Genomic DNA, 21,513 nt, shown 5'->3' with positions numbered 1-21,513 from the left:
TTTGTTTGGGGTTTGTATGAGGGATTTTTGTACTTTTGCAAACCTCAGGGTACCCCCAAGCATGCTTCTTGTCTCTCAGTGGTCATGTTTTAGCACCTTTACTGATGGCACTCACCACCTGAGTTCGCCATTAGAAGGAATGAGAACAATATTGATTGCCAATCAAGGCTTAAGCTTTACCTGAGTGTTTCAAGTCTTCTCTTTGGCTTCCCCCCTTTGCTGTCGCTGATTGCACTTTCAATGTCTTCATGGATCAAGTTAGCCTGTGCAGAAGTAATTAAATAGGCACAAAAACAACGACACTTCAGCAAGTCAGATACAGAATGTCTTGAGACCTTAAAAGCAGAGCTGTGTGAATGTCACACTAAGAAAGGCAGAATTTCTGCTTCCTTACGGCAAAATTCTGCAGCAAGGAAAACCGAATATCCTGCAAGTTACATAAACTCTGCAAATATTCCAATATTACTGCATCATTTATTGTGGCTCTGATGGCATCAGGAGGAGCAAGTTAGTGGGGAATGCTGAAGCCTGGATAATTGCAAATTTTACTCAGACACCACTCTGGGCAATGAATTGGCCCTATGTTAAGGAATGTAAGTGGAGGACGCGAAGTCAAATTGGATCCAAGTCCAGGAGGTGTTCTAAGAACATGAGACCTGCTAGACCTGACCAAGGGCCTGTCTACTGGAGCATCTTGTTTCCAACAGTGGCCTGCTGGGAAGTCCACAAGCAGGGCATGAAGGCATCAGCCCCCTCTCACTGCAGCTCCCCCCTATCTGGTCCTGCGGCATGCTGCCTCTGAATGGGAAGGTTCCACAGAGCCATCATGAAAGAGAGTCACTCATAAAGCCTTGACTCCGTGACAGCCTTCCCCCAAACGGATGCCTTCCAGATGTGTTAAGACTGCAACTCCCATGATTCCCAGCTAGCATGGCCAATTGTGAGGATGGCCGTCCAAAACTTCTGGGGGGCACCAGGTTGGAGAAGGCTGATCCATAAACTTGGGTCCCCCAGATGGTGACCCCCCACCCCTTTCCTCCTGATTGCTGATCATTTGGTGGTTACCTAGCTTTTGCGTATTTCCCCGTATTTCAAAAGGTTGAAATGGCTCACCTAAGGATAAATTACTGGCAGCCAGAGCTTTAAGTTAAAATGTACTGGCATTTCTGGGATTTAGGCTCCACCCCCTTCTGTCTTTGGCCCTGCCCCTTTTTGGCCTCCCACCACACCTATCCCTGGAATTCAATGCCTGGGGGCTTCTCCGAAATGGAATTTGACCCACAGGATGAAAAGAGGTCCAACATGTCCCCGTTTCAAAGCCCTCTAAGCCAGTGGGCATCACCACGTCTTGCGGCAGTGAATTCCGTAAGCTGCACATGTATTGTGCGAAACAACAACAACAACAACAACAACAACAACAACCCTATCTTCTTTTGGCTGTCCTGAAACTACTGCCAATCACCTTCACTGGGTGGTCCTGAGTTGAAATATTTATTCATTTATACTTATTTAGAATAGTCTTGGATCGCCCCTCCACTCCATGGATGCTTGAGGCGATGGACAATAAAAACAACACGAAGAATTAACAAAACCCGAAAACTTCTTTAAACCCAAGGATTGATAATAGTAATTAAAAAAAGAAAAGAAAAGAGCAGAGAGTGGCATTAACTATTAAAAGCTTGGCAGAACCATGTCATTTTCACTGGTGGTCAAAAGGATTCTGCGATGAGGGCTAGCCTAACCTCCCTAGGGACGGAGTTTCAAAACTGGGCTGTTGCTCCACGAAAGGCCCCATGGGTCATGGAGAAAAACCCTTCCCTGCTTTTTTGCCTAGTGAATGGCAAGCTCCCTGAGAGCCGTCCCTCTTCCGGCCAAGCCAGGCTGGCAAGCGCTCAGCACTGAGCGTGTCTGGAGCCTCTGTAAAGTATGCAATTCCCACGGCATGCTATTCGCATGCCATGGGAATTGCTCACTTTCCAGAGGCCTCGGATGTGCGCTCCCTCCCCTCCACTGCGCCCACCGGGACAATAGACAGGGGAGGGGGGAGAAGCACGGGAAATCGTGCTTTCAGGGCCTCTGGAAAGTGCGCAGATTCCCTGACCGAGCATTAAGAGGCCCTTTCAGAAGAGGAGGAGCAGGGTTTTTACCTTCTATTCTAATGGTGGCCAGTGGAAGCCCTTCCACTCCATGGGTGGTGGTGGGGAAGCCTTAGGGCAGCGGTTCTCAACCTGTGGGTCGCGACCCCTTTGGGGGTCGAACGACCCTTTCACAGGGGTCGCCTAAGACCATCGGAAAACACATATTTCTGATGGTCTTAGGAACCGAGCTACATAATTTTGCTACATAATAGTAGCAAAATTACAGTTATGAAGTAGCAACGAAAATAATTTTATGGTTGGGGGTCACCACAACATGAGGAACTGTATTAAAGGGTCGCGGCATTAGGAAGGTTGAGAACCACTGCCTTAGGGCCTTTAAAAACCCCATCGGCAGGTCAGGGAGGGCTACTGCAATTTCCCCCCACATCTGACTGGACCAGCACCCCCATTTTTTATTTTTTTTTACATTTCTTTTCCTATGTTTTAAGGCGGAATACAAATAAATATAATAATAATAATAATAATAATAATAATAATAATAATGATAATAATAATAATAATAATAATAATTGTCCTTAAATGAACCATGGGGCAAAAATCAATGCTGTGTGTTTACCGGAGCTTGAGAGGGCTGAGTGTGGGGCATCCGGTGAGCTCTTCGGCCCCAGCAGATTTTTGACCCATCCCTAGTTTTGTCTTCAGCCATTCCCATTGCTGGAACATGGCCTCCAAAAACCTCCCCAAAATGGAATTCAGACCATGGCCAGAAAGAAGTTCTGCATTCCTGGAGAAGACACATACTCTGTCCTGTTTAAAGCCCGTTCCTTATGCAGATCGTTTTGGAGAGCGAAGTTTGGTGCCTTGCAGCATCACGTCCTATTCCTATCTCAAGACGCCTTTCCAGGGAACACGGTTACTGACCAGGGCCTTAAGGAGTTCCTCAACCACGTGAGGCACAACCTCAGCTACCTCCAAAATATCTAATTATCCAATTTTTGCATCTCCTTATAGAGCTTGATTAGACTGCTGCAATACGCATGCCGCTCACTGCTCAAATTTGATTACACACTAACCAACTTGGGGCAATCATTATACATAGGAGTCCATAATATTTATGGAGGCTGGATGAGCAAGAAGCCAAGATTATTGGCTCATCAGCAAAAAATATATTCCACACAGACCAAACGTTCCGCTTCCATGTACATACAGAACAGCTGCTCTTAAAAAAAAACCACAGGAGCAAAGTCTGCCAATATTAGCCGGTGTTCTTCACACTTCTTCAGAAGCCAAAGCCATCACATTCTCACCGGCCACGCAAGAAAGTCATGCTCTGAAAGGCAATTCTAGCTCAGGGCTTATCATTCTGCACAGCCCTGTAAAAACAAGGCACTCGGATTCGCTTCTGATCATTGTGTCTTATTGATTTTCTCCCATTAATAGGCTGTATCCATGATTTTCAAAGTTTCCAATTTCAGGGAACAATTTTGCATCAGCTGGTCTGCTCAGGAACTCCTGAACTACTGCCATGGGACCCCTCTGCATTCCTGAGCATGCTCAAGGGTGGACATTTGGTTTCGGAGCAAGCCTGTTTGGCCTCACTGCTGTCCCATATGAACGACACATGACCACATTATGGCATGCATCTGACCCTCCCCTGCAGCTATACGTTAGAGCAGATCAGTGGTAGCAATTATCTGCCATGACCAAACTTCACACTGAGAAGCCTCCGATAAGCTTCCAAAGCAAAGTTCCCAGAACATAATTTGGAAACCACTGGGCTACGTTGTTAAACAGCTTACAGGAAAACTATTCATAGGGGTAAATTCCCAGTAGTGGGGAAATAATTTCTAAATGCTGCTGCTGCAAGCAGGTTGAGGTGATTTTCAGATATGGGCATGTCAAACGTCCAGTCCGTACATGGGCCTGTCATGTAACCTCAAGGCCTGACTTCTGCAATGCGCTGTACATAGGGCTACCATTGTACCTAGTTCAGAAACTTCAACTAATTCAAAATATGGCAGCCAGGTTAGTCACCAGTACATCTAGGGGGTGAGCATATTACCCCAATATTAAAATCACGCCACTGGCTGCCAATTAGTTTCCTGGCAAAGTACAAAGTATCAGTCATTACCTTTAAAGCCCTACATGGTTTGGGTCCAGGTTACCCGTGGGATCACCTTCTCCCATACAGTCCGCCCCGCACACTCAGGTCCTCTGGGGAGAACTTACTTCAGTCAGCCAAAACTAGGCTGACATCAGTTTCCCAGAGGACCTTTTCATCTGTCGCCCCCGGATTGTGGAACGGCCTGCCGGAGGAGATTCATAAAATTAACTCTCTCTGTGATTTTAAGGCAGCTTTGAAGACTAGCCTTTTCTGGCAGGCCTACCCAGATCAATGTAAAATCAAGAATTTTTAAGATGTGTTGATTCCTTTACTAATGTTGTTCCCCGCCTCAATCCAAAGGGAGAGGCGGGTAAGAAATAAATAAATTTATTATTGTTGTTGTTGTTGTTGTTGTTGTTCAACGTGATGAAATACAAATGAACCTTGGGTGTGTGTATGTGTTTGAGTCAGTGCACATGGCCCACATACAAAGCTCAATTCAGACATAATGACAAATCATGGTTTAGGAACTTAATTGGAGAGCAAAGGATGGTTTGCACAAACCATCATCTGCCACGTTCAGACAAAAGAGCAAGCAATTGTTTGCCAAAAACTACATGCGAACACTAGCGATCTCATCCTCTAATGCACAACGGGGAAGAGGTGAGTCAGAGGCTCACCGCTACGTGTTCTCGTAATGACAAATTATGGATTGTCATTATATCTGAATGCAGCCTTAGTGTGAACCGAGCTCTATGTGATTTGTCCACCCAACCCACTTTTTGCAGTAGACAAATTGCTTGAATCAGGTGTACTTGTAGACAACACACAGGCCTTGGTTCACACTACATATTCAATCTACATGAATTGGGGAAGTGTGCGCAGACAAGACTGAGGCTCACTCCCATCTTCACCAAACACAGAATGTGATGTGCAAAACCCATTTCAAAATTTAAATCAAAACATTGGTCCGTAGAGCATTCACATTCTAATTTACCTCCACCGCTTTTCACCTCCTTGAAAAGTGCTTTGAAATTAATGACCTTGGAGGAAAGCATTGCATGCATTTTTATTTTATTACCCACTGATGTTGTAAGTTGCTATTTAATTTCTTCCTGCAGGCAAGCAGCAGGTACGACGCCCAAGTATTTAGACCAACTAATTTCATTTGGTCACATGCAGGATGGCTACTGAACAACCATTCAGCCAATCAGGAAGAGCCAGTGCCTACAATACATTTATCTGTGTCCGTTGGTTAGAACCCACCACCTCATGTCTTGACACACCTTTGGGTGGGCTGCTAGATACATGTTATTAGACTAAAAGCTCAGAATCCTGAGACAACTTGGGGCTCATTCACACATGCCTATTTGGCATTTGTTGACTACAGCATGTACATGGCCTAACACAGATGAACACCACTTCTGACTCCACCATTTGTCAACAGACTCATTTCATCTGTGAATCATCAAATGAGAAATCACGCTTGGAATTAGATTGCATTTCATTTCCTTAAAAATCCTGATCTCGATTTCTCTCTCATGAAAGCTGATGATGGCCACCAGTGGTGTAGCAGTACATTTTGAAGTGCAGATGCTCATTATGACAGCGCCCAAAGCCATGTCCCCAAGTAGAGTACGAAAATGCAGGCAGCCATGTTGATCCGTATCAGCTAACCTGTTCTACCAGTTTTCATCTCCACCGGGAGCAGATTGTGTGTAAACGTAACGGGGTCTTCATTGCCCATTGAAGACCAAGCCACCCCGCAATTATTTTGCATTACAACATGGATAGCTCACAACAATACATTGTTGCTGGGAAAGTCCTGGATCGAAGCTAAGCTCAGAGGGAACAGGGAAGCCTGAGTGGGGTGGCAGATGATGTCAGCATCCCTGCTATTCAAAAAGTCCTGGTGTTTCGACCCTGCAAACCCTGGCTCCGCTATAACACTGATGACCACCAGCTAAAGCCAGCTGTTAAAAAGCATATGCAAATGCACGGAGGACAAGTCTAACAACAGTTCTTGGGCACGACAGCTAAATGTTACCACCATGTTCAGAGGCAGTATGCAGAGACAGCCCTACAATTAAGCAGCAGGAAGTGGGAGAAGCAGGCGGTGTGGTCTGGAAGGGCGGCAAATTGTTCTGCCCTCCCCAACCAAAGGGCCTGCCGCTGCTTGGCTGGCCACTCTCTTCCTCCCATCACTGCCGTCCTCCCTAGTTGCCTACTTGCTCGGCCAGCCAGCCAACAGCTTGCGGCCGCCCAGTGGCAGCAGCTCCTCCTCCCTCCCCTGGCTGGCGGCTCCCACTTTCTGCCCTGGCTGCGGGACTCCTGCTGGGAGACTTGGCCAAAACATCGTGAGACCTCTTACATTAGTTTGGCAGAGTCTCCCAGTCAGCTGATGAAGGGACGGGGAGCTGCCACCCCACAAGAGCAGGGAGCTGCAAGCCAGAAGAGCCCACCATGGCGCGCGAGGGAGAAGCTGAGAGCCAGTGCTGCTGTCACCATGTGAGAGCAGGGATGGGGGAGACACGGGGTGAAGAAATGGGGGTGGGGGTGGCTCGCTTGAGGCGGCAACTTGGGTTGGGCCAGGCCTGGTAGTATGCCCTTAAATATCAGATGTGGGGAGCAAACTACTGTAGAAGGCCTCAGCTTACTGCCACGCTGGTGAGAGGTAACTGATTGGCCATTGAAATAAAAAGAATGCTGAACAAGGAAGGCTACTCTTGGGTGCATAAATAAAATAAAATTCAGGCAACCAACACATTTATACAAGTGCAATGGCTGTAGAGGATAATGTGGAAGTTGCCTGCTTACACTCAGATTATGATCTCCTAACATATCGTAACTCTGACATATTCTTGGCCTCCCCTTCCATTGTCCTGGGAAAACAGATTCTGTTAGGCAGTCACATGGGTCAACCAGACGTTTTGCTGTTACTATCGCTGGAAGAGTTCCAACGGTTTCATTTTGCAACAGATTGTTCAGTGTGATGCACAAAAGAGATGATATAATAAAAGCGGCTGATGTTACTGGAGAAGAAAATGAACTCCAATTAATTTGCTTACTAAGACCTGAAGGCAGAAATCATGCATTTTCCCTCTATCGCAGTGAATGCCCCAGATCTGATGAATGTTGGCATTTCCAGACAGATTGTGAATGTCCAACAGCTCAGAGGCACACTCATGAATGCAGACAGCCACTGGTGGATGCAGACAAGCAAACATAGGTGGCATTCAAGTTTCACCACTTCACCTCCAAATTTTGGGGCACGTTCATGAAATTTATGTGGGATTGTCAGCATTTCTCATAAGATGTAAATTGCAAATCAGTCACACAAGGCTACACAACTGGAATTCTTGGTGTTGTAAAGTATTGCATCCAGTTCTGGGCACCACACTTCAAGAAGGATGCAGACAAGCTGAAGTGTGTTCAGAGGAGGGCAACCAGGATGAACAGGGGCCTGGAAACAAAGCCCTATGAAGACAGACTGAAAGTACTGGGCACGTTTAGCCTGGATAAGAGAAGATTGAGGGGAGAGATAATAGCACTCTTCAAATACTTAAAAGGTTGTCACACAGAGGACTGGACTTCAGGAAAAACTTCCTGACTGTTAGAGCAGTACGTCAATGGAACCAGTTACCTAGGGAGGTCGTGGGCTCTCCCACAGTAGAGGCCTTCAAGAGGCTGGACAACCATCTGTCAGGGATGCTTTAAGGTGGATTCCTGCACTGAGCAGGGGTTGGTCTCGATGGCCTTATAGGCCCCTTCCAACTCTACTATTCTATGATTCTATGATTCTAAATAATACTTCTTCCTTTAGAATTTTAGAGGAGCATCTTATTCAGCATCTTATTTAGAGAAGCATCTTATTCAGAAGGAAGCAAAAGGCCACCTCTTATATCCTTCCAATTTATTCAGCATTACATAAAAGCCTAGCCTGGAAACTTACATGACAGTCCTGAGGGCAGTGGTTTGGGCTGAGCTCTTTTCGCATACTAGAGCGGGTGAAAATTGAGCTTTACAGTTGAAGGATCAAATTCACACTCTGGCCCAGTTAAAACATAATCATCTAGGTCTGATAAAACATTATCAGGCCAAGAACTAGAGTGGAGCCTCCAGGCTTTAATCAGGAAAGTATGGCAAATTTGTTTCAGTTATCAGGCTTTACCTAATTTGGCACCTTCCAGACTGAACGCCGACTCAGATGCAATCTCTGGTCAAAATCTATAACTTTCAGAGATTGTAACATGATTCGCGTTTGGAAAAATGTGCATGAAAAATGTGCGTGCTTTTGAAAGAAATGCACACAAGTATGCTTTAATCCATGGGAGAAGAACACGGACATCTCAAAGACGTGCACAAATGATGCAGACATTTGGAAAAATAAACACGAATTGCCTATGGCTACAAAGTAAAACAAACAAGAGGGCAAAGTAAAGATAAAATGTGTTCAAGCCCTAAGCCAGGAGCATTGAACCTTTTTCAGTGCATGGGTGAAATTCCAATTTTGGAGAAGCTCTCAGGAGCAAAAGGGGCTGAGAACAACATACCAAAAATACTAGAATATTTTAGCTTAAAGCTATTATTATTATTATTATTATTATTATTATTATTATTATTATTCTGCCTTTTTTTCCTCCAAGAAACCCAAGGCAGTGTACATAATCCTCCTCCTCCTCATTTTATCCTCAGAACAACAACCCTGTGAGGTAGGTTGGGCTGAGAGTCTGTGACTGGCCCAAAGTCACAGACTCCAAGCCCAACCTGGGAGTTGAGCTTCCATGGCTGAGTGGGGACTAGAACCCGGATCTCTCGACTCCCGGACCAACACTCTAGCCACTACACCACATTGGCTCTCAAAATGTATTTTATGTATTTGGAAAGAAACTTCAATATACCTTCCCATCAAATTTCAAATTATGGGCTTCATTAGGAACAATCTGAATAATCAGGACAAACTTCTAATTATGTAGAAGATGAGACATCGAAGAATATATAAAGATGATAACATTTCTCCATAGTTCAGGCCATTTATTTTAAACAAGTGTTTGAGTCCTTAAGATGAGATGGAAGCTGCTGCAGTAGCTCTCTTGGACTTTGGTGCTGTTCCTTCAGTGAATCCTCACAACAACAACCCTGTGAGGTAGGTTGGGCTGAGAGTCTGTGACTGGCCCAAGGTCACCCAGTGAGCTTCCATGGCTGAGTGTGGATTAGAGCCTGGATCTCCTGACTCTCAGTCAAACACTCTAACCACTACACCACACTGGCTCTCTGCCAGTAACTAAGCCTTTGGAGAGCCATTTTAACCTTATAGGTTGGGATACACATCACGCAAAACCCAGGAAACTACGCAGCAATTGGTAGTCAGTGGAAAGCTGTGTGGCCATTAGGGCAACCCCGGAAGTGGGCTGGATTTGACTCACAGGCCTGATGTCCAATGCACCTGCCCTAGGCAATTGATGTTTGTATTTTGCCTTACCTTAATCTCATCACACTGGAAAAGATGGAGGTCTGCTTTGCTTTGGGATGGCTCTTTGCACACTAAGGCAAGGATGGAGTCATAGTTGCAGGAGTTCAACACGGCTTGGCAATGCTGAATTGTGCTCAGGGGGAAGTTCTCTAGTTCATTCTGCAAGAGAGATTCAGGGGTGGGAGGGAGAGAGAGAGAAGAAAACCCTTCAAATTACTGGTTTAAAGCCACTAAATCAAAGCCCCAAAGCACTGATGCTCTGTGAGGCTTATATACGATTATTCACACAGTGCAAACGATAAAGCAGTGATAAAGAACGACATAAAACCCTGAAAATGATTTCCCTCCCTGCCCTCGAGACAATTTCTCTCTTCCCCGCAACTTTGCAAATCAAAATGCCACTTTAACGAGCTTTTACCTTTGATTCTAAATCCACCAGACTGACGGCTTTGTCATCCACCTGGAGAATCATATCTTGGGTCCACACCTTGCCTTTGGCGGCCAACAGCTTCAGCTTCCGTATTCCATCATCCACCGTGATCATGGCCTCTTTCCGATCCAAAACAAAAGTCGTCAAGTGCTGATGGACAACAGGTTTGAGGCAGAGAAAAGAGATTAAAGAGACGTTGTTTTGGAAAGGAGGCAGGACAGTATTTACTTGGGGTTTTTTTTATTGGAGGGGTGACTTTTTTAAAAAATCTACTTCTCAGCAAAAGAGTGGCTTACTGATGCAAAGTAAATAAATAAATAAATAAATAATAATAATAATAATAATAATAATAATAATAATAATAATAATGATAATAATAAGAAGTCTTACTATTGATTTAAATTATCTCAGTCTCTCTCTGCCTAATACCAAACTCTGGTGGCAGTTATATATATGCAGAAAACTACACAGTAAATACAAATTAAAATTAAATAATGTTTTGTTTTGTATATCTCTGAGCAATTGAGGCAACAAAAAGCAATACTAGAGCCAAAATGACCATGTTTGTATGATCGCAGGGGGAACAATGCAGTATTTATTTATTACATTTATATACCGCCCCACAGCCAAAGCTCTCTGGGAGGTTTACAAAAGTCAAAAACAGTGAACATTAAAAAAGTTTACAAAATTTTAAACCATCAAAAACATAAAAACAACTGTATAAAAACAACGGTATCCATTTAAAAATGACAGTTCTGGGGTCCGTTAAAAACAAACAAACTTAGCATTGTTAAATGCTGTTAAATGCCTGGAAGAAGAGAAGAGTCTTGACCTGGCGCCGAAAAGATAAAAGTGTTGGCAGCAGGTGAGCCTCATCGAGGAGATCATTCCATAATTGGGGGGCCACCACTGAAAAGGCCCTCTCCCTTGTTGCCATCCTCCAACCTTCCCTCGGAGTAGGCACTCGGAGGAGGACCTTAGATGTTGAGCGCAGTGTATGGGTAGGTTCATGTCGAGAACCCACCCATACTTGTATGGGTTATTTCCCCCCTCACATAACTTGCATTTACCTAATTGCCCTTGCTGCATAACGGCTTGTCATGTCGTCTGAACCCAGCATGTGGTCCAGCAGGGGTAGCTTCTAACCCACCCCACAACCCATGGCTTGCTATAGGGGTTGTGGAGTGGTTCAGAAGATATCCCCACTGCACCATGTACCAGGTTCAGACAACAGGGCAACCCACGACGTGGCATAGGTAGCAGCACGTGGGGGGCAGGCAGGAGAAACAAGCTCTTACTGCATTGTTTCCCTTGCTGATTGTGTGAGAACCCAGCCACTAAATCAGTTTCAAAGTATGATCAATGATTACGGCTGCAATTCTATCCATTTACCTGGCAGTAAAGCCCCACTGAACTCAATCAGACTGGCTTTTGAGTGGATATTTATACGATTGTGCTATAAATTCACAGAAGCCCCTCTGAGACTTATCCAGTCTCCTAAAATTAAGCAAGCAAGCCAAGCCTCTCTAGGAGTAAATTCCGTAAGAATGGAGCCACAACAGACAAGGCACTGGACCTGGAGTTTAGGGAGGCCTGAACCAACCAAACCTGAGCTTGTCCTGGTTCTCCAAATCCCACCTTGAAGCTCCCTCTGATTCATATCCATATCAGATTGCGAGCTTCAGGGAAGGGGGCGTTGCCAGAAATTCCATGTGTACTTTCCCCATATGCATCAATTGTGAAATGTACACATTTTCCCCCCATCGATTAAAGCATGTTTGTGTGCTTTTTTCAACAGTACACATTTCTTTTCAGGTGCCTTTTCCAGACACTTTCCTGTTTGTTCTGTGAATTGCATAGCAAGTACGGAAATATACAGATGTCGGCCGCAAGCTGTGCTTGGGTTCACATTCGATTCCAGGCAATGTGAACTAGGGAAATTCTGATCAAAAATGAACTGAAATGAAGTTCTCATGCACCCCTACTGAGGTCAGATCTAGACTGGGTCATGCTTAGGGGCACAATCTTATTATTATTATTATTTATTTATTTATTTATATAGCACCATCAATGTACATGGTGCTATGCATATTTAGACCAAAAATGTTCTACAACACCCTGCATTCCCCAGCCAGCTATGCTATACTAGCTGGGGAATGATAGGAGTTGTAGGACTTTTTTTCTGTCTAAACATACAACCCTGACAGGTTGTGCCCTAATAGTACTAATAATAACAGTGACTAACGTAAGCCCCATTGACTAACATTGCATTGACTTGGAATAAGATTATGTTTGGATCCAACCCCTGATCTCTACATATCATTTCTCAGGGCGTGGAAATGCCATCAACAGGGGTTCTTCTAAGGTTTAAGCAGAAAGCCAGACAGGAAAAGTGGAGGTAGCGTGGTTCCTTCAAAGAGCCAGGCCACAGGCTGTTCAGGGTCAATTTTGCTGCGTGTGTTTATCCTGGTTGTGCTTTTTATACTGTATTTTGTATTTGTATTTTGTATCTGGGGGGGCTGGGGCAGGCAGGGACCATCAGAGCCTGCTTCAGTTGGAAACCCCTCCCACAGGGCTAACATCTTCATCCTGTGGGGAAGAAGAAGGAGCTGTTGGTTTGCCCCTCCATTGGGAGATGAGAGGACGGAGCAAGGCCTTCCCACCAGCCTAAACAGTCTCCTTAATTTCTTTTTATTTTCTCCATCTTCCCTACCCATCCCCTTTTCCTTGTGTGTCATGTCTTTTTTAGAATGTAAGCCTGAGGGTAGGGACTGTCTTCTTTATTGATAAATTGTAAGCCGCTCTGAGAGCCTTTTGGCTGAGGTGCGGGATAAAAATAATCTAAAATAAATAAAATAAATAAATAAATAAACAAACAAACAAACATGTTGGTTGTTTTATTATGGTTTTAATTTTTATGAACCGCCCAGAGAGCTTCGGCTATTGGGCGGTATAAAAAAGTAATAAATAAATAAATAAAATAAATAAATAAAATAAAAAGCAGATCTTTGAATTGCACCTGGAAAGTCACTCATGTTTAATTTGTAGAGTGTGGAAACCAGCATTTTTAAAAAGGGCCTCATTTACTATTTGCTCAACCACTTATCCCAAGGCAAGCCGAAACACGGACAAACCTCAAAGCACCGAATTAGTTTTCCATTGCATCTTTGCTTTGCTTTCCACTCACACTTTAGCCTCCACTTAATTCCTTGACCATGGGAACACGTCAGAAGGTTAAGCAAGTTAAGGGGTTATCTTGGAACTGGTAACTGTACAAACAAACCCTAAGGCTGTTTTAATAGCATGATAGCCCTATTAAAAATGCTTTGGAAACTCTAGCTCTGTGATTGCATGGAGAGCTAATAAGTGAAGAGAGATGTTTCCCCCACTCACCCACCAACCCACCCACCTACCTTCTAACCTGCCTCAACTTTATTTTAAAGGTTGACATAACAGGTGCTAAATGCAGCAAGTCTATTTCCCCCCTCAGAAATCGTTTTGAATGGAGCCAGTTAGCTTTCAGCCCAACCTATTCCTCACTCCTTTCACAAAAACTGTCAAGTAAATAATAATAATAATATCAAGATTGCTACTGAATGCTGACCCGGAGTGCAACGTGTTTACGTAAGGCATTTGTATTTGGGGAAAGCTATAAATGGGGGGGGGGGAATGAGGACATTCTTAAAATCTGTATCACATCTTCCTTCTTAAAAATGAGCTGCAATGGGTTACACAAAATTGGACACACTTCAAGCAATTCTTAAACCGAAGTAATCAGCAGTAATATAGCAACAGAAAACAATTAAGGGTGCAATCCTATGCACGTTTACCTGGGAATAAGTTCCACTGAACTCAGTGGGACTAATTTCTGAGAAAACATGTATAGAATTACACTGCATGTCAACCTATGCCTAGTGGGGCAGGATCACTGTTTTCCCTTTCCCTTTAAGTCCCCGAACACTGGACTGGGAGGTTTTCTGTAGGAGCGAGTTTGATAACCATGGCACCACCACAAAAAAGGCCCTGTTGCACATCATCTCACCCTAACTGCTAACAGAGGTGGCATCAGGAGCAAAGCTAATGAGGGGGTTGATGTAAAAGTAGGTGTTCTACAAGGTCTCTGTGTACACCAGCCTTCCCCAATCTAGAGCTCTCTAGATGTTTTGGACTACAACTCCCATCACACCTATTTAGCCATCTTTGTGGGGGCTGATGGGAGTTTCAATCCAAGTCATCTGGCAGGTGCCATGTTGGGGAAGGCTGGTATACAGCTTAATTTTTTTAATACTATTACTGTGACTAATAGGCTGTTATTATTCACTTTTCTTGCCAGCCTCTCTCTCTCTTTCTCTCTCTCTCTCTCTCTCTCTGAAACATATCTATGCTAGAAATTAATAAAACGAAACTAATATCAGTAAAATACAAACCCCAATGTGGTGCAGTGGCTAAAGTCTTGGACTGGGAGTCGGGATACCTGAGTTCTAGTCCCCACTGGGCCATGGAAACCTACTGGGCGACTTTGGGCCAGTCACAGACTCTCAGTCCAACCTACCTCACAGGGTTGTCATTGTGAGGATAAAATGGAGAGAAGGAGGAGGATTATGTACGCCTCCTTGAGTTCCTTGGAGGATATAATGCAATAATAAATAAACTTTTATTCATTACATTTTTATCCTGCCCTTCTTCCTAGGAGCTCAGGTTGGGGAACAGGATTCTTCCCACCCATTTTATCCTTGCAACGCATTGTTAGATTGTGACTGCGCAAGGAATTGAACGTTACTCAGTCCAAGTCCAACAAACTACCCACTACACTGCACTGTCTCTATTTATGACAGAAAACTGTAATCAGCCAGAGCACCAGGAGCCACAGAGAGGCTGCACTCTCTGCCCTGTGTCCACCATTCATTGTCCAGGAGCAACTTTAGAATTAGTGCCTGAGTTTGGTTTTTCATCCTCCCTCCCAATCCTTTTTCTTTTTGTGTCATGTTTTTCAGAAAGTTAACCTAGAGGGCAGGGATTACCTTATTAATCTTGGTATGTTGCTCAAAGAACCTTTTTTAGATGAAGAGCGAATTAAAAATGCAGCTTAAGACTTGATGTTTAACCTCCAGCTTGTACAGTGTGCCGGAAAATAATCCCCACCACCCACTGCAAGTGAACATTTCATAGCAAATATGGAAAATAGAAGGATGTAAACAAATGAACAGATTTCTTACCTCCACATGGTACTGTGATGTCTCAGATATGCTGCTGACACTGTCGCGTGCATAATTCTTCCTCTGCTCTGATTTTTAAAAAGAAGGAAGATTTACTGTCTTGCTTTCATATTCCAAATTATGATTTGAACAGGGTCCCTTGATACTGCCATTAATCCTGAGCTTTTCCACCCTTGCAATATGTCTCAGTCTGCTTTGTTTACATGCAATGAGTAAATAAGACATTGAAGGAGAAGGAGCATTGCAATGAGACATGTTAAGAGACACGCCCGTGTTTCATTTTGATGTGATACTTAACTAAAAGCATTTTAGGGTGCGATCCTATGCATCTTTAGACAGGGAGGGGGGGAAGTCCTACATCTCCCAGCATTCCCTAGCCAGACAAGATGGCTGGGGAATGCTGGGGTTTGCAGGACTTTTTTTTCTGTCTAAACATGACTAGGATTGTGCCCTGAATTGCCTTTACTACAGAGAAGTGGGAGGAAGTGAAAATTCACTGCAAACCCCAAAGGCGAATGAAAATGTTGTGCCGATATTTTAAATATGGAAACAATAGGTAGGATCGTTTCAGCTCGGTTCAGACAATTCTCCAAGTCATGGTTTGGAAGGGGGAGCAGGATCTCAGGTCCGGGCACCAAATCCGGCCAAGTTGGCCTTCTTGGGCATCCCAGAGAAGCCACGCCCTTTCAACTGGCTCCACACTCATGCCTCTGCCCACGGATCACTTGGTGGTTTTCTGCCTTTTGTGCAGCCTTTCCCCCTCCAAAAAAATTGAAATGCCCCTCTGAAGGCTGAGTTACTACCAGTAAGAGCTTTCAGCTAAAACCTGCTGGTACTTTTTAGTCCCGCCCCATTTCTTTTCAATCCCATCCATCACTGAAACATCATTTCCGAGTGCTTCTCTGAAACTGAATTCAGCCCTTGGCCTGAAAGAAAGGTTCTGCACCCCTGTTTTACCACTACTACAAAGCACACAAAAGACTACTCATTGCTCCCTGGGGAGAGTAATGATTGGTAAACCAATTTGTTACCCCCCTAAACCATTGGTAAGCCAAGTCGTTACCCCTAAACTCTTGGCTCATCCTTTGTCCAGAGCTTAAGGTTTCCAGGGCTGAGTTCGGACGACACGCTAATCAATGGTTGTTTCCCATTCTGTTCCTATTAGCCCCCACCCCACTCCCCGGCAGTTGATTAGCGTGTCGTCTGAACTCAGCCCAGGTGTTCAACCATGGTGGCTGCTTACAGAGGGAGGCTTAGCTTTAGCAGTAGAACTGCATCGTGTTGCTTCAGACCATTCTTTGGACTGTTTAGTGTAAAGTAGCCCCAAGTGGATTCCTGAACAACCCGCCTGCCCCAAATTTTGTCATTATGTTTTTGAGTTCTAATGCTTTTGTTTTATCATTGTTTTAGCCAACATTAATTTCAGATTGTAAGTTGCCCTGAGTGCCATTTTGTCTTGGTAGAAAGGCGGAGTGCAAATCCAATGAAATTAATTAATTAATTAATTAACGGTAGCTGAGACAAGCTTTCCGAGGCCACCTGGTTCTGAAACGGTTTCAATTTCACTCTGGAAGGTTGCACAGGCCACTGTTTTTTCCAGCGCTCAAAACAAACAAACAAACAGCAGTTAAAAAAACACAGCTTGAGAAGAAAAACAGAACTTGAGAAGAAAAATCAGAACTGAACAGAAGGAGGCCACAACCAAAAAAACACCTTCTAGAGATGCCTCTACTGTTCTTTTGAGTACCACACATAATGCTGCAAATGCAAAAGCATCCTATTGAAGGCATGTTCTTTTTGTTCCTCACTAATATATTGTATTTCTTTTCATCATCCATGAAGAAAAATCAACTGTCTTGGCTTAATACAAAACAATTCTGAATAGGGTTAGCTGTGAAGCATTTCTCTATGGTTGCTTCCTACAGCTACCAATTAAGATACCTTCTGCAGCCAGTCCGACTTTTCCTCCTTAACAGAATTTTTGGTGGAAGGACAGAAAGATGGAAAACGCAGGAGGGTTATAAGTGCCAGATGTAGTTGTTTGAACCCCCGGGTAAAATTCTATGAATGAAGCAGGACAATTGCCCAATAAAAGCATGTGGGTCCCTGGTCAACTGCTGGTTGGCCACTGTGTGAACAGAGAGCTGGACTAGGTGGGCCCTTGGTCTGATCCAGCAGGGCTCTTATGTGCTTAAAGCCTCATCTGGAAATTCCTGAAGTCCCACTTCTGGTGGAAGAACTGTTGGTAGGGACAAGGGATAGGGATCTCTCAGTGGCCGCAACAGTACTTCTGAAAACAAGTAAGCCTCAAACCAGGTTTCTTTTTAGTGTGCAGTTGGAGAAAAAATGTGCAGTTGGAAATCTGATAATGTGCAGTTGAAAAAAGTGGTGAAAAAAATAAGACATATGTTATGTGTATGTGTTTAAGAACTTAACAATAGACAAAGTCAGGGACGGCATGTAACACAAATTATATAAGGATGCAGGTGAAAGAAGCCTTGATGGTGTGACTGATGTTGTTGGGTCCTGTGACAGTGTTGCCTGAATAGATGTGGGGGCAGAGTTGGCACTTGGGTCTATTGCATGGTCTGGTCCCTCTGTCTGAGTCTCTGTCCTGTGAACTATTGCTGTTTAGCATCTGCTTCAGGTTGGGAGGTGGTCTGTAGGCCAGGACTGGTCTGCCTCCCAAGGCTCGTGTGAGACAAGTGTTTGTGCTGATGATGGGTTGGAGTTCACTGATGACCTGTTGCAGTGGTTTCAATTGGGGGCTGTAGGTGACAACCAGTGATGTACTTCTCTTGGTCTGCCGTCCTTCCTGGGTATCCGTATGGCCCTGTCGATCTGTCTTTAAGTTTAAGGTGCTGCTAGCGTTGGCGATAATCCGTCCAGTCATGAAAGAAAAATAATGTGTTTGGCTTGGGCAGGTGGTGGTGTCTGACAGGGCATTTGTGCAGCTGGAAAATTTGCTTTAAAAAAACCCTGCCTCAAGCTGGAATGGCACTAATGAGTAGTTGCAAGTGATTCTACAAATAGTGACAATGAAACTAGGGGTCTCCCCGAGGCTTCCATGGGTGAAAGTTAACCTTGTTTAAGTAGACGAGTGGACAATCCCAGCACCTCATACACACTTCTTCAGGTGTGCTAGAATTAGAGTGCAAAGTTTAGCAATATAAAATGCATGATGTGAAATCATTTGTGCTGTAGATTGTAATAACCCTTAGAATAGTGCAGTAGATTGCTGTAAGCCTTCATTTAAAGCATTTATGCACTGCTTATCGTAATATCTATTCCAGGGAGGAGTAGATATTATGGGTTTTGCCATGGATCCATTCACTTAGGGTCCACAGCAATTCACCTGGGAAACTATTACTGGGGAACAGTGCTAAATTAACCAGGATAATAGCTCCACTTCATGGAGCCTGCTGTAAAGACAGGGACGGCCCTGCCATTAAGCAGATTGGGAGAGCCACTTCAGGCAGCTGGTTTTGAGTTTCATGAAGGGGCAGCAAATTGTTGCTCTTGAACTTACTATCACTGTGTTTGTATAGTAAAAATACAGAGGAAGAGGTCCTTGTGGGATTTTCTGCCATAACCTGACCAGTCTTGGGTACTAGGCACCTTTAGTTGGGGGTGGGGGAGGCACCACGTGTTCATCTGCCTCAGGCAGCAAAATATCTTGGGCTGGCTCTCTCTAAATACCATAATTTATCCTAAGTTGGGAATTATGGGTTACAGAAAATAAAACTGGGAGGCATAGAAATGTCTTCACTGTCATAGTAAATTTGCTGTTAGCTAAAATAATGTCCATCATTCTTAGAGGCTGGGAATGGGATGAAGGGAGAACAGAGACAACACAACTCCTTTATGCAATTTGACTGAGGAAAGAGAGTCGTGTGCAATAAAAAAAGCATTAACATTCCAAAACACCATGATGTTCACAAAGCAAACGCCACTGGAGGAACAGACTCAAGGCTGCACTGGAGAAACCCCCAATCATCTGCTCCAATACTAATTAGTTTGTTATCCCAAAGAACCACTGCAAGATTCCTTTGATCATTTCAAAATATTGACAATTTTTTTTTTTGCTTTTGCAGCGTTTTTCTTATCTATATGCATTTCGAACATGCTCGCGCGCGCACACGCACACACAAGCACACAGCAGCCAACCCTTTTATCATTTGCTACCTTTCTTGGTTTTTTGCTTGGCTGATGATCTGAAGAAATAAAATCCATCTGCTCCTGATAAAATATAGGAATTATAAAGCAGAAGAGCAAAGTCTACATCAACCCAACACCTATTAATTACTTCCGTTCGGGAAGGTGACAGGGCAATAGTGCTAACCGACAGAGCTTTCAATGAAAAATTGGATGCCGCATGGCAGTCAAGAAGAAGGAAAAGAGAGGAAAATAACATTGTCTTATAGAAAGCATCACACAGAGAGAAGCTTTTTAAATACGGGGCAGTTTGTGCACATCACAGACATCAGAACCTGGGTTTGCAAAAACATAGATGCTTAATAAGGAACAACGTTATTTATTTTATTTTCTGTGCCAAAAGAAAAGACAATTGCATTTGGGCTGCTTCTACTCCTTCCAACATTTGGCATTGTTCTGGGATAGCAGATCCAATCCATCCCACGGCCCTCAAATTCTAGCTCTCGTTAAATGAGGAGTGTGGAACCTCAGACCTGGGTTCAAATATGGCCAACCTAGGGTCCCAATCTAGCTCTCTGAGGTTCCCCAAAGAGCCATGCTTCAGACCCTAGTAGCCACTTCCCCCTGCCCATGAATAATCTGGTCGTCTTCTGGGGTTTTGTGTAGATTTTTCCCCACCCACCCATTTTAAAAGCTTGACCCGCCTCTCTGTTGTATTCCAAGAATCCCAAGACACCAGAGGCAGCTACTTAAATGCTTCCTTCCTCTCTGCCTACATGAAAGCTGAAACTCCTACCAACCACTGTCCTTCAGCAATCCTCCCTTCACTTGCCCTTCCTCCCAGCTCCCTTCCATGCTTCTACTACAACTCCCAACATGCAATTCACCTTCACCATACCACACTCTCCCAAGGCTTTATTTATTGGCAGTGAAAGCTTTAGGCTAAAATGTATCAGTATTTCTGGGGCCCAACCCCCTTTTGCCTTTGGCCCCGCCCCTGTCAGCTTCAGCCCCGTCCATCCTTAGAATGTGGCCCCCAAGAGGATCTCTGAAATAGAATTCGGCCCTCGGGCTGAATGACGCCTTGCACCTATGCAATATAGGCCGTGGTGTAGTGGTTAAATTTTCAAGTGCAGGTGCTCATCGTGACTGTCACCATAGCCCCACCCCCAAGGAGGGTCCAAAATTGCTGTTGATCCATATGAAAAACCCAATCCATGTTGGGTTGATCCATATGAACAAAGCCATTCTAGCACTTTTCATCTCCACCAGGAACAGGTCTTTTGTAAAGCGAATGGGACTTTGTTGCCCCTTCAAAACCAAGATACCCTAAAATACTTTGCATTACAACAGGGGATGATGTATCATTCTAAGGAAAATTCATTTCCTCCCTGCAACTGTGAAGACTGCAGCTAAGGTTAGAGGGGGAGGAGGGTGGCAGATGATGTCAGAGTCCCTGCTAATAAAGGACTACCAGGGTTGAGTCCCTGTGAGCCCTGCCTCCACTACGCCACTGAATACAGGTTGGAGAATAAGGCTATTTCCATTGCAGCTCTTTCCATTTACTTTCATCCCATCACATTCTTCCAACTGCTAGTAACTGCTGGCCTATCACCCAGCTGTGTGCGACTTTTCACTGTCCAAAAGCAGAGAAGGAGGAAAGACATATTTGCTGCTGACATAGCCTTGATACTTCTACGTGCACACTTTAAATATCTTAGAAGTACACTGAAAGAATCGTAGTGGGCGAACCAGTCCCAAGACTGGTATTTACTTTCAAGAGTAAAATGCAAAAGCAATCAGGGTGATAAGAATGAGAAAAACAGGACCCCAGTTTGCAGCCAATTGCAGTCCAAACACAGCAACGGTTAGCAAGGAGAGCCAAGGTCAGAAGATAAATAGTCTGGTCCAAGGAAGAGGAAGTGGGAGCTGTAGGGGGGAGGGGGAGGGAACTCAAGCCAGAAAACACAGAACAAGGGTTGGAGTTCAAAGCTGAACTCTTGCTCAAGCAAAGACCTATTGAGAATATTGCAACC

The 21,513-nt window shown here is 44.3% G+C and overlaps 1 protein-coding gene across 4 annotated transcripts in view; it reads right to left on the bottom strand.

Annotated features, from left to right (window-relative positions):
* EPS8 (EGFR pathway substrate 8, signaling adaptor) overlaps nt 1–21,513 on the bottom strand; it is a 176,353-nt gene that overhangs the window by 48,236 nt on the left and 106,604 nt on the right. For all 4 annotated transcript variants that reach the window (XM_063134846.1, XM_063134849.1, XM_063134848.1 and 1 more), the window contains exons 4-7: nt 15,323–15,390; nt 10,095–10,256; nt 9,686–9,835; nt 181–263 (exon numbers count right to left, since the gene is read on the bottom strand). In XM_063134846.1, coding sequence (XP_062990916.1) covers nt 181–263; nt 9,686–9,835; nt 10,095–10,256; nt 15,323–15,390 — 463 coding nt within the window. The remainder of the gene's footprint in view (nt 1–180; nt 264–9,685; nt 9,836–10,094; nt 10,257–15,322; nt 15,391–21,513) is intronic.

This window comes from Elgaria multicarinata, chromosome 9 (assembly GCF_023053635.1).
Source record: "Elgaria multicarinata webbii isolate HBS135686 ecotype San Diego chromosome 9, rElgMul1.1.pri, whole genome shotgun sequence".
NCBI lineage: Eukaryota > Metazoa > Chordata > Lepidosauria > Squamata > Anguidae > Elgaria > Elgaria multicarinata.
The sequence above is the reverse complement of the archived record's forward strand: the minus strand, read 5'-3'. Positions and strand labels throughout refer to the sequence as shown.